Raw genomic sequence first — 14475 nt, forward strand, 5'->3', positions numbered from 1 at the left:
GAAACGTATCGTCGCTCTTGGATATCTAGGACCACTGAGATAAGGAGGTATACAGAGTGTTTATTTTAACAGAAGACACTGGAGTATCTCGAAACTACACTTCGGACCAAAAAAAAGTTCAAATTCCAATTTTTCTGTCTCAGAGAGGGACATCCAGTAATATCACACTCAACCAGCCACACAACCATGTGCATGGCTGGTATGGGTAACTTCGAAATCTTCAATGGGAACCTCCGTTTTTTTTTTATTGCAGATTACGATTTTACAGCCAAATGTATATACTTTTGTCTGAAGCATTTCCTTCCTTTCGCCACAGATGACGCTGTAATCAGAGGAACAGAAATAGGTACCCAATCGTAATTTATGACATGATACTCAATGGCCCTTGAATGGCATCTGGGACCGCACCTCCATGCTGTGAAGTTAGGCCAGGCCAGTATTTCGTAACTTTTAATTGTGAACCCCAGTCGCTTCGTCGTATTCCTCCGACACATCGAACAGGGGAGTACTTGACGCGGCACTGTGGCCATGGCTCGCGACGAACTCTACTCTCCTTTTCCATTTCGAGTAAGTGTTCAAACGTAGTATCGCCAACTTCAGTACACTTAGTCATCCACTTTTCAATTGACCGTACACAGGACAGATGCATAGATGCGGGACTACCAGCATAGCCGTTTTTGATTCTGTCGATCATGTCTTCACGGCCTGTTGGCACCTGCTGATATACTTTATCTTTTAAATATCCCAACCGGAAGAAATCCGGTGACATCAAATCCGGCGACCTAGCAGAACAATTAACAGGGCCACTTCTCCCGATCCACCGACCAGTGTAAAAACGGTTTAATAGCTCCGGTGCTTCAATTGCGTAATGCACTGGGCAACCGTCATGCTGATACCACATACGTTGTCGAACGTTCGGGTCAATATCTTACAGTTGTACCCATTGTCCCTGTTTGTGCCCCTTGAACGTGCCGTCGATAAGATACGGACTAATGAGTTTGTTTCCTATGACGCATCACCATATGTAAACCGACCAAGGACGCTGATGGTCAACTTGCTGTAACCAGTGGGGATTGTCTTCATTCCAGTAATGCATAGTTTCCCGGTTAAGGCAACCATAGTTTGTGAATATAGACTCACTGGAAAATAGTTTCTCGGGAAATAACGTGGAGGTCGATTGCATTTGTTGACGTGTCCATTTACAAACCACTACCCGGTTATGGTAATCGGCGCCATGAAGTTCTTGATGCAGCGACTTGTGGTGTGGATAATCCCTATGACAATGCAATATTGTACAATACTACCTACGAACATATTCGAATCGCGGTGTAATTGCTTATCCGTGGGCTGTGGTGCACTGCCACTGTTACAGCTACTTCACTATCTTCTCCTTCAACAACAATTTGATATGCCAGACTACCAGTAAATGGTAGCTTTAATGCGCCGCTGCACATACTGAGTAAATGAGATAATGTCACTGTCCATCCCGCACACAGATAACTCATCACCAGCAGCAACAAGGGCTTTACATTTATCACACCCATTCATGAATTTTAGTAAAGAAAGCTATACGTAACGTCCTATGTACGACAATAGATTTGAGACATGCTGTGGGATTTCTATTCTACTTGCATATTCCTTCTTCATCTCCTGATTTACAGTACGACCTGATACACAAAAGGTGCACCAAATTTCAGGCACCTATAATAATTAACAAGAAAGGGTAGTTGCTACTCACCATATAGCGGAGATGGTGAGTCGCCGACAGCCTCAACAAAAAGACTGTCAGGAAGTGAGCTTTCGGCTAACAAGGCTTTCGTCGAAAATAGACAACGTACACACACACACACACACACACACACACACACACACACACACACACACTCACACACTCGCAACCGTAACTCACACATACATGATCATAATCTCCGACAATTTGCGATGAAGGCTCTGTTATCCGAAAGCTCATTTTCTGACAGTATTTTTGTTGTACCTATCTTCGACTCGGTACCTCCGCAATATAGTGAGTATCAACTATCTTTTTCATAGTACTGTTACTTTCTGTCTTGAATTTTCCATTGTGTAATAAGTAACAAATCGATATGTCCTTTTCGAAAGCAAGAAAAAACATGGTGCTCACAACTAAACAGGGATTATTTATGCAAGATGTTACAAAATTATCCCATAATTTGAAAGGCGATGTCAACGGCCTTGTCGCAGTGGTGACACCGGTTCCCGTCAGATCACCGAAGTTAGCGCTGTCGGGCTGTGGTAACACTTGGATGGGTGACCATCCCGTCTGCCGAGCGCTGCTGGCAAGCGGGCTGCACTCAGCCCTTGTGAGGCAAAGTGAGGAGCTAATTGATTGAGAAGTAGCGGCTCCGGTCTCGTAAATTGACAAAAGGTCTGGAGTGCGGTGTGCTGACCACATGCCCCTCCATATGCACATCCAGTGCCGCCTGTGGGCTGAGGATGACATGGAGGCCGGGCGGTACCATTGGGCCTTCCAAGGCCTGTTCGGACGATTTTTTTTTTTTTTTTTTTTTTTTTTTTTTTGAGATGTGATAATGTGGTTCAAACCAAGACAAAAATATCAAGTAAACATGGGTTCTAAAATGTATATATTAACAGCTGTGACCACTTGTTCAGTATTAGAAATTTGTTTTACACGAGCCTATATGAACAAATGCTCATAGCACTTAAGTTATACATTTTAGAGCCCATGTACACTGGATTTTTTTCTTGTTTTAGTCCATACTGCAACCTCGTAATGCATAGTACGATTTTATTAACATCCTGTACAACGAAAAATTGCACTGTGTGTTTTGGTCTCGCGCTGTGAGGGTCCCATACAAATTTAATTACGTATATAGACAGTTCATCCATATCGGAAATGGAGAATCTCGACAACTTTTGCCTGTTATCAACACTGATACAGACAAAATATTGGTACCAGGAATTGCAAGGCGTTCGAAAATGTTTTAATTTCAAGTGTGAGGTCGGATTTCAAATGACAAAAAGATATTTTTTCGTGTGATACAATTACAAATTTACATAAACTGTGAAATCTTGCTTCTTGCCAAAATTCATGATTGTAGGTGAACGAGAAGTAACTATAGTTTTGATGAGTGAGCTTGCGAGTGTCAAAATATGTCGCAAGTGGCCGTACCTCGTGATTTCACTGTCTTGGAAGCTTCACGTTTTTACTCCGTCAAGGGACCGTAGATATTAGCATGTGACATAAATTTGAACTTCATACGTTTACTCGTTCCTGAGGAAAAGGGTTTTTTACAGTTGGACAGACAGACAGACCGACAGTAAAGTAATCCAGTAGGGGTTCGATTGTTACCGACTGAAGTAAGGAACCCTAAAAAGAAACGAATTGTACGTACCTAGTGTTCTGGCCAATTTATGAGCAATGTTCTTACACAAAGACACATGAATCTGGAAACGAATCCAACTCCAATAAAGCTCAAACGCAGCCGATGTTCCTCACACAAGCGTTAAACGCTTGCTGAAGGCGTGGACCCGACAAGCACACCCTGTGTATACAGGAGCCGTCCACAACCGATGCAGTTTCCAAGATACCGGCGGGTTTTCAGATAGACACCAGTTGATGATGCGCCGCCTGAACTACCTGTCAGTTGTCGCAGGGTTGACAGAGACAGTCTGAAAAGCTTGTAGGGGTGTTGCAAGGTAGGCTGTACTGAGAAATAATTGCTGAGAACAAAATTCATACGTTGCGGCAAGTCCGATTTAATTAGCAATTCAAGCACTTGCACGGGCAAAAGTGCGGTAATGCACAGACATCTGTTAGTCCGTGGGTTACCACTTCTTCAAATGCTCATTACCAGTTAAAACGTGCCTTTTCCGGAAGTTATAAATTGATGCTAGGTGAGCAGAAGCTACGTTGGTGTTGCCTGAGGGAATGAACGAAGAACACGTCTGGCAATAGCTTCTCCGGTACACTGCTTGAATTCACGTGTTCAACTACTTGTCTAGCTAACTTCAATAATAACAAAATCAGAAACGATTAATAATTATTTCCCAGTGCAACCTACGCTGCAACAACCTTACAAGCTTTTAACACCGTTCTCGACAGCCCTGTACATCTCTCAGGCTTTAGCTGGTCCGTTGAGCTATGTTCCGTAGTACAGCGCGGCGAGCCTCCCACACGTACCGGACCACGACACACGAACTGGACGGTGTGAAACATGCACCGTGTTCTCCATTCGACAACTGCGGCCTCTTCTATCAGTCTCCTCTTTTCTCACTCCTCGACAAGTCTGGAAGTCGGACTCAGCACGCTGTTTATCGCTTTGTCTCCTCGAAGAAACTGAAGTGCAGATTAACTTTACTAGCTGCATAGCTTAGGACAGCAAATCAGAAAGTATATTTCTGTACTGGCAGGTTTTAGCCCCGCGGCTGCCACCGGGTACGAAGCTGGTGGCCGGTGACATCAGCACAAAGATGCTGGAGTTCTGCAGGCGGCACAACGCGCTGCCAGGCACCATCACGTACGAGCAGCTGGACGTGGTTCAGCCCGACCTGGAGAACTCCGCAGTGTGGCAGTACGCGCCCTTCGGCAAGGTGTTCTGTTTGCTGCTGCTGCATTGGGTGCCCGACAACAGGTGTGTGCTCAGTTTGTCGCCTTATCCAATACCGTACAACAGATGGCCTGCCTTATTTCTCCGACTGTAATACAAGAGGCGTTACACTTGATCACTCCAGCTATGGATTGCTACTGTGGTACTTCCATGAGCAAGAAATGCCGTAACAAGCAGATTATGTAAGGCTTGTTGCCAGACTGGCAGAAGAATGTATTTGACGGCCGTTGTGGCCGAGCGGTTCTAGGCGCTTCAGTCCGGAACCGCGTTGCTGCTACGGTCGCAGGTTCGAATCCTGCCTCGGACGTGGGTGTGTGTGGATGTCCTTAGGTTAGTTAGGTATAAGTAGTTCTAAGTCTAGGGGACTGATGAGCTCAGATGTTTAAGTCCCCAAGTGCTTAGAGCCATTTGAACCATTTTTGAACGTATTATGTATTAAAACGAAGTCACAGAGCACCATGTAACTACGAGGGCAAGTCAGAAGGTAAAGATCGCTGTTTAAAATAGAAATAAACTATTTTATTTTCAGGCCAACCGCAAACTTTTGAAAGGCATGACGTTAGGAAGAAGTCCGCTAACAGTTGGTTAAATTGTTTTTCATTGAAGCACAGTGGGTTTCGCTGCCTAAAGTCGCATCGTCAGGTGCAACATACGCGATAAGAAGCAAAGTACAGCGTCACTGAGGATATTAAAATTAAGAAAGGAATGTCTAAAATATAGTCACAACTTCAAAAAAGATGGCAGGCATACCCGTCGCTCCTAGTCAGGATTTACTATTGAGTGAATATCGTCACACTATGGCGTGCTCCATTTCTTAAAATTTGCCCCCATCAAAAAAGACGAAAGAAAATGTATACTGTAGTGAGTCGACGCTGAAAGATTTTAAAAAGGGACGGTTTAGCGTTAAAAAATTGTCACTACTAACATGATTGGTCGCGACATTACGCAGATTACTATGTGGAAAATGTCAGGTGGCAATGTCTTACCAGTGTGACAGAAGGGCAGCTCAGTGTAGGACTAAGCAAAAGCTTCCTGAATGACCGACAAGGAGAGATTATGTGGCTGGCGGAACGGAAGCTATCCATGTGGACCGAGGCCCGCAAGAAAGAGGCTGCGGAGCGTACGTCACGAATGTAGGCCTGCGCTCGCTCGTTCTCTCAACTCAGCAGACAAAAACTGCGTTTCTACATCTTTTAGCTGGTAACTAGATGTGTACGTACAAACGAGAATTGCGTCTTTTACTGGAATCCGCTATTATGGATTATTACTGTTATTAGTCCTACAATGACAGGAAGTCCATAGGCCTACTTACAGTTTGTTACGGCTGTACTGGGGTACAATAAAAATAAAATCATGCCACAATGATTATCAGTTGCAGAAGGAACCACTTCTTGTATCAAATGAGGACTGTTAAGCAGAATAGACTAAATGCTATACACATTTATATCGAGTATTACATTTCCTTGTAGTACTGTTAATCAGTAGGACTTCATAATAGCAAATTCCAGTAGAAGATGCAATTCTCGTTAGTGTGTACACACCCAGCTACGAGTTAACAGGTCTAGGAACGCATTTTGTCTGCTGAGCTGAGCGAGCGAGCGAGTTCAGGCCTACCTTCGTGACGTACGCGCTGCGGCCTGTCTTTCTCGTGGGCCTCATATGGACAGTGTGACGTCATGTACTCATGACTAGGAGCGTTGGGTCGATACCTTTACACACGAGAATAATACAGAATTTTATTACGTTCTAAAACCAAATCATACAAACAATCAAAATTAGCCAGAATGATATGGTGCTTTAGTTCCAATTGGTTATTCAACGTGAATTGTGCGTTTTAGTTTTTATATCTAAAAGTTTTTACTCTCTCTAACATATTCTAAATGTGGCTTTTTTCTTTCTTATGGAATATTTTTTAATTTTCTGAAGGACTTGTGTTGCTGTGTCCCTCTTTGCTAAGTGCGCTGTTAATTTGGCTTGTGGGTTATTTAAGATATGGTGTTCCTGAAATCTTATTTGAAATAACCTACAGATGTGTCCTATATATTTCTTACGGCAATCATTACATGTAATACAATATCCAGCCTCTTTATTATATTTGTTTACCAGGGCTTTTTGCTTGTGCCTGGGTTTTCTGTTTACATCCGAAAATGTAAAACACTCTGAAGTAATGGTTTACATCTCTTACGACTGCAATTTTTTTCATGTAGTGCACCCAAATATGGTATTCTACAAAAAATAATGCGTTCCTTTGTCTTCTCGGCTCGTGTTTTGCTTTGCCCTTCACCGAGCTGCCCTAACTCACACAGGAAAGACACTGCCACCTTATACTTTCCACATAGCAACTTGCGTACTGCCGCGACGTGGTAGAAGTGACAATATTTTATTGCCAATCCAGCCCCTTTTTGAAACCTTTTAGCGTCCGCTCACTATAAAATGTTTCCTTTTTTCTTTTTAGATGAAGACAAATTTTAAAGGATGGAGCCCACCTCTGGTCTCCCGATAGAAGCAACTTTTTTTTTACCAGAAGAGGATTTGGCGCATGTTCGACTAGTCAACTGGAAGAAAAATAAAAGCTGCAATGGCGTACTATTTACTGAATATGTTCCTTCTCGATATACAGAAAGAACCACGAAAGTTCATGATTCGCTACATGTTGTTCTGTAAGGCATCTTTGAACGAGAGATTACGGAGAGAGTAGTGTAGAACTAGAAGCTGTAAAACTTCTTTGGAGGAAATAAACGCCTGTATTCTCTATGAGACATGAAAAAATTGTCATTCACGCTTTGAACTCAACGGAAAAAGAAGGAAAGGAAACTAGAGATGGGTACAGGGGAGAAGCTGCTGCTGGTCTCAATAAAACGGCATATCCGGCCGTTGTTACTTCTCTTCCCCCCCCCCCCCCCTCTTCGATCCACGGTGTTGGCATCTATTCATCTATTCGAGTTGTGTGATACAGCAGAAGAAAGTTGGACATGAAAACGTATCCCTTTCATCGTGTCAGAATGAGAATTTCTAAGAAATCAAAATAGGATGCAGTGACGGGAAAAAATGCCGTCAATAGCGCATTAGCTGCAACATTCAACAGCAGGGTCGCTGCCTGACCCTAAGAGTCCATTAGAAGAACACGTCGCTGCCTGTAATACCAGGCTGCCTTACAACAGTGGTATGTTCTTATGATAAATTTAAAAACTCTTTCATTGATCGGTTGGAGGATTAACTAGTCAGACGTCTTAAATTTTTAGAAAATTTAATCTTTGCCCCTAGAAAGGTAGTAATTTTAAAGTTTGTCTATAATTTAATGAAACATTTGAAGCCACAGGAACAAAAAAGTTGTAGACACTAATTTTTTTATGGAATTAATGGAGTGCCATTCTGAATTTTCACAAAGGTGTGCGCAGTCGGCTGGTTTTCAAATAGCACAAGATATCAACAGAGAACAAGGAATGATTACACTGAAGACCTATAACGACACTGAAGTTACCGTCACATTTCATTTCATTTTTGTGCTCACATTTACAATGTTTTCGTTCTCATTATGTGTTCGGCGTTGGGAACAGCAAGTTGAAGCTCGTTAATTAACCACGTTTGTACAACGTATTAATGAAATTAAAAACACCTTATTTTGTTTGGGTTTTCAGTATTATTATTGTATATTTTCTTTAAAAATAGTTTTGTTCTAATTCGTTCATACAATTCTTAGAAAAAGTCAAGAAATCTTGCGTATCTTCCACTGGGGCGACGCCCTCTAATAAATTAATATTTTCACAGGCGTGCTGTCCAGAACATTCACAAGCTGTTGGTGTCTGGCGGAGAGGCTGTCTTCAGCATAATAGCTAACATGACTCATTACACAGTGCTTGAAGAAATGGCGAAAGACTCGCGTTGGGCCCAGTACATGCAGGTAACACTTAGGTCTAGCCGTCGTCCTGCTAAATCTCAGCAATACTTGGCGCCGGCCGGAGTGGCCGAGCGGTTCTAGGCGCTACAGTCTGGAACCGCGCGACCGCTTCGGTCGCAGGTTCAAATCCTGCGTCGGGTATGGATGTGTGTGATGTCCTTAGGTTAGTTAGGTTTAAGTAGTTCTAAGTTCTAGGGGACTGATGAGCTCAGCAGTTAAGTCCCATAGTGCTCAGAGCCATTTGCAATACTTGGCAAATGATGATTAATAATTCTAAAAATGCCCTACCTCAGTAATGGAGGAGGAGATTAGTGTTTAACGTCCCGTCGACAACGAGGTCATTAGAGACGGAGCGCAAACTCGGGCGAGGGAAGGTGGGGAAGGAAATCGGCCGTGCCATTTCAAAGGAACCATCCCGGCATTTGCCTGAAGCGATTCAGGGAAATCACGGAAAACCTAAATCAGGATGGCCGGAGACGGGATTGAACCGTCGTCCCCCCGAATGCGACCTACCTCAGTAGTAGTCAACTTTTTTTGCTACGGTAATATTTCTCGCTTCTGAGCGCTGATGCACCTAGTAAGTCACTGTTCGGCAGATACGAGGGCGTGCTAAAAAGTAATTCCTGCGAATTTTTAATTCTGTTCTCTATACAGATTGAGGTATTAAAGATCTTGCACATTACTCGGTTGACATGGTTTCGAACTGTTGCTTGTAAAATAGAGGTGTGTAACGTTAACTAAGTCGGTGCGTAACAAACGCCGTGTTGTAATCAAGTTTCTAACCGCAGACAACATGCCTCTAATTGAAATATGTAGATGAATTAAAACTGTGTACAGTGATGACTGTATCGACATCACAATGTGCGATGCTGGGTTGTTTGTGCTTGTAATGAAGCGAGTAAAAGTCGTCGAGGGAGACCAAGAGATGAGTACAATAAGCAGATTCAGAAGGATGTAGGTTGCAGTACTTATTTCGGGATGAAGAGATTTGCGCAGGATAGAGTAGCATGGACAGCGGCATCAAAGCAGTCTTCGGGCTGAAGACCACAACAACTACAACAACCTCATTGTGTGTGGCAGAGCATCATCTCTTTCCAAAACTTAAGAAACATCTCCTTTCTTTGATAGTGATGAATCAGTGCAATTAGAGGTAAGGTTTTAGCTGAGTCAATAATGTCAGACACTCTACAATGACTGTAGCAAATAACTGGTCTCTCATAGGGGACATGTGTTCCTCACCAAGGTGACTTTGTTGAGCAGTAAATATGTAGACATGAAGAATACTGCATTAGAATGTTAATAAAGTTTGGTTTATTTAAACAGCCTTGCGAGTTTTCAAATTAAAAAATTCGGAGAAATTACATTTCAGTATACCCTCTCATCCTCTTAATTACGATTCTCTACTGAACTCGAGCCACAAACCTGGGGGAGGAGGGGGGGCGGGGGTTTCCCGGGAGGAATGATCAGTAGTTAGGAATATGACAGGAAGAAAAAGTGTCCAGTAAATATGGACTGTAAAATTGGCATCTTATAAGCTATTAGCTCTTCTTCTTCTTCGATACTGTGAAACCAGTCGGACATCGACAACGACCACGTCCTCTGCCACTTACGCAGAATCGTCATTGGAGAGTGGGGCAATCTGGACCAGGGCTGGCTGGACAATCTCATCGATAGTACACAAACTGCAGTTTCAAGCCTGCATCCGAACAACGAAACATTCCACCATGTATTGACTTTGGCTCAGGAGTGCTGTGAAAAACCTCTCATGGGAAACAGAGGATTTTGCCATTACAAAAATGTCTGTTTTTCCTCTTTGGTGTTCTGGGCACATCGCAAATGAAAATACACGCTTGCCTCAGAGCCAATTTTTGCTTTCTGTGCCGTGGATTCCCAAATAAACGGGCAATCCAAAATTTCTGATGTTGAGTGGATTTTCTAGAGTAACTAAAAGTAGATGTTTGGAAGTGTTTGGGTGACACTACTTTACCTATTCTTTCATTTCTGCAGAGTGTGGAGAATTCAGCATACGCCCTTTGTCCAGAACATCCGCTATGAATTTCCTCTTGGTCATTAACAGATTTTCATTGCTATTTCTTACTTCTGTTACTATACGTTGATTTTATTTTAGTAAAAAGAGTTATTCCTGATAACCTCATTTTCACCAAACAAGAAACAAACTGCTGAGCAGACAGCTCTCACGAGGCAAGCAATTTTGGCGCTGATGTGTCAAGAAGAGCAACAACTCACGACAGACGAGACTCGATACAGGAATAAAATGGCAGGGCGCTGCAGTAGAATCACTTGCCACGTGTAGTCAAAGGAGGCCACAAAATCGTCCATGTAAAAGGGGCTTCAGATGTCCTCTTGTGAGACATTCCAAAATAACTAGTTTTTAGGCGCAGACTCTGCACCCGTGTATAATTATGACTTTTACAGGATGAAAATTATTGAACTAGTTGAATAAAACGTAAATTAGTTACAAACTACGACGTGTGCACACAATTTATTCAACATCGTCACTACTGATATTCATATTTAGATTATGTCATTTTCGATATACCTGCCACATTGACGGTGATGAGAGGCAGACGAATAGCGAAATTCTGCATGATCCACTGAAGTGGTGGAACGTCGATGCTGTCGATGACTTCCTAAATGGCTGTTTTCAGCCCCACCTGGAGAATATGGCGGCCAGTCGAGGCCCAAGCCATTGGCCTCTGGGTACCCCAGAGCCACAGTGTGTGTCCCCAAAGTGCTGCTCCAGGACATCAAACACTCTTCTGCTTTGATGGGGCCGAGCTCCGTTTTCCATGAACCACACCTTGTCGAAATCTGGGATGGGGATTAAATCATCTTCCAAAACCTTCACGTACCGTTCGGTAGTGTCCTCGCAATCAAGGAATATCGCACCGACCGATTATTCCGTGACTGGACATTGCACACAATGCTGTCTCACGTTGAGGGTGACGGGACTCCTCGACTGTGAAATGCGGATTCTCAGTCCCCAAATGCGCCAATTTTGCTTATTGCCGAACCCATCCAGGTGAAATTGGGCCTCGTCACTAAACCAAACAACAATGGGCATACTAATTCCCATTATGCCACGCGGCCAACAGTGCAGTTTGAACGTCCTAACGCAAACCGTTCAGAAGTTATGACGATTTTACTTCATATAGTTCAATAATTGCCACCTTGTATATCCTTAAGGCCAGCTAAGTTCTAACACAGAGGAAGATGTACGCTTTTGCTCTGATTAATTCAAGTTGTTACAATAAAGTGTTCCTCACTCGGAATGTTTCCACAATATCACATGTAAACATAACTGAACTTTATTTATTTGAATAGGTAAACTTCGAACAGAAGCAGTCACTGTTTCTGATGCAGTACAATAGAAGAAAACAAACGTTCTCCAGAAATTCTTCTTAGTTTTGTGTAGGAAAGTTTCGTCACAAACAACTGTTCTTCAACGAAGTCAGAATAGATTCTTTAGAGCTTACATTACGTTCTCGTGAACAACGAAAAGTCTGTCTTCAAAACAAAGTACGTATGCAAGGTTGTATCTCACGGGCAGCACGACTTGTCCACGGCGCGGAACACAAAGGCTCGGTGTGCAGGTCGCGGGCGACGTCCTATCTGAGGCTGTATCGAAGCAGTGGTGCTACTTCAGTGGCTGGCTGGCGAAGACGGAGCTGGCTCTAGCCGGATCCGTGCCGGGAGAAATACTCGCGCGGCGGAAGGTTATAATTTTTCTACTGGCTGCGGCGGGTGCAGCAAGAGGTGCATGTCTGGAGCGACCCGTGTTCTGCACCCTCTGGCTGGCTACCGGGAGACCCTCTGTGGGTTGAGCAAGATACCGCGGGAACCAGCATGGACACAGGTGATGGATTGATAATAACACGCTAAACTTAGATGCGATGCTGGTTGGCGGCGTCGAAGGCGAAGCCGAGAGAGAGACCAGTTTACTCGACAGTCGGCCCACAAATGATAACAAATGTAACTAGAATGACTGGACAGTGTCACTAAATTATTAAAACTGCGTAAAATTTATTACTAGCAAACAAAGAAGCATATCATTCCAATGGTAAATTGCGTCTCCTTTCTGCTAACATAATCAGACTTCTTGTAACATGTCCATCTGACTCCTTGATTGTTAATTTATCACGTTTCATTAAATATCTTTCCAAAATTTATCAGTTACCATTTTCTTCGCCTAAATGAATCTCTGTTAATTTTACGTGCTACTGATACAACTGTACTGAAATGTCCAGCGGGTGGAGCTTTATTAAGAGGATATACTATGCTTCCCTGAGCTTGTATGTAGCAGCAACACAAACACAAAAGTAAATCGTTTCGAATACAAGCATCGCACAGGATCAGATGACCAGTACATGGACGCACCAGCCACGCGTAAATCTGACATTGCCGCGTCGCTACCTATACCTGTCCATCGCGAGGTGAGTCTTCTCTGCAGTGACAGCTTTAAGCGACCGTGCCACACTCCCTCTACTACCAACGGCGCCATGTTCGTTCTAGCCAGACGTTGCCGAATCATCGCTACTCGGGACAGCTTTTCGTGTGGCAGAGAACCCCTAACGTGAGCTACAATACTACCTATCCTTTGCCGAGCTTTGTGCAGTTGTTTGCAGAGTATGTGTGTATGTGTCGTGTAATCTCACATTTTCACTTATCATCGTAATTACTATAACTTACGATATAATGTGATATTTAACATGACACCAGAAACCAAGATGGCGATCCAAGATGGTGGACCTGAGAATACGAACACACTTCCTAGGTCACTTTTCTTAACTTGAAAGTGGTGGGAAATGAAAAAAATCATTCCTTGCAAATGAGAAAAGTAAAAATAATTTAACAGCACCCAACGTGGGTACAGAGATTGAAATAAATATTGATGACTATGCACAATTTTTCGTGAACTTTAGAATTGTTATAGCTAATCCAAATGGACCAGAATCCTATTATCCAACGTATAATGGAAAATCAAATAATTATGTGACAAAACTGTTTGATTTTGTGACCGTAAAGGAAAGAAATAATGTTTTACCTATAATCGAACATCCTTTGATTTCATCAACAGCTGCGTTATATCTGACTTCATCTGTTATTAATAAAATAAGCTTAGAAGGACGTATTCTAAATAACAGAAAAATAAAGAGTAAGAAAAATAAAGTACTTTATCCGTTATCAATTCTTCGTGAATTTTTAAAGATTATAAATAAATTATGTGCGAAGGAGACTTATCGTAATTTTTACTAGGTCTTCTAGTTCTGGAGAGGCAATTCTTACATAACCCGATTATAATGATGCTGGATTGAAATTACAGATACACTTCCTAAGGAAGGATAAATTGTAATGGAATTGATGGAAATTCGTGTAATAATTATTAAATATGAACCAACTTACGAGTTAGAACAACGAGAAAATATTCTGAAAAATCCAAAAGTTCATGTACAACTGTAGAAGTTGCAGGATTGAGTGATAAGAAAAATTTCGAACTAGATATCACATAACTCTGCAGAATTTGATATGCCGTATTTCGAATTTATTACAGTTCAGACAAATCGTAAAAATAATCAGTTACTTCACTCTTCATTATTCGACCACGTTAATCTACAGAAAAATGGAAGAAATGAAATTTTCCCACAGGAAATTTGGAATATTAATCCACCAAATAATATTCTCAAAGCATACAATCCATTTCTCGATTTTAAATGAGTTATACTTCTCAAATCAGACGCTGACATAACTTCATAAATTTCATAAGTAACTATCCTATCTATGTGATTAACATGGCGTGTAGAAATAATATCGTAAGTTCACAGGAAAGGACTAAGAAACTTTGTGTGGAACTTTTAACGAAAAAACTCGTTCAGATACTTTAACGTATGTAACAATGTAATGTAAGAAAAATTTAACTTATAATTCTTGGCACAGAATACTTACTGAAAG

The 14475-nt window shown here is 42.2% G+C and overlaps 1 protein-coding gene across 1 annotated transcript in view; it reads left to right on the forward strand.

The window, feature by feature from the left end:
- The window catches only part of LOC124775288 (juvenile hormone acid O-methyltransferase-like), a 30691-nt gene that overhangs the window by 226 nt on the left and 15990 nt on the right, over nt 1-14475 (forward strand). Inside the window, exons 2-3 of the mRNA XM_047250126.1 lie at nt 4411-4631; nt 8376-8508. Of these exons, the coding sequence (XP_047106082.1) occupies nt 4411-4631; nt 8376-8508 (354 nt within the window). The remainder of the gene's footprint in view (nt 1-4410; nt 4632-8375; nt 8509-14475) is intronic.

The sequence above is a fragment of the Schistocerca piceifrons genome, chromosome 2 (assembly GCF_021461385.2).
Source record: "Schistocerca piceifrons isolate TAMUIC-IGC-003096 chromosome 2, iqSchPice1.1, whole genome shotgun sequence".
Classification (NCBI taxonomy): Eukaryota; Metazoa; Arthropoda; class Insecta; order Orthoptera; family Acrididae; genus Schistocerca; species Schistocerca piceifrons.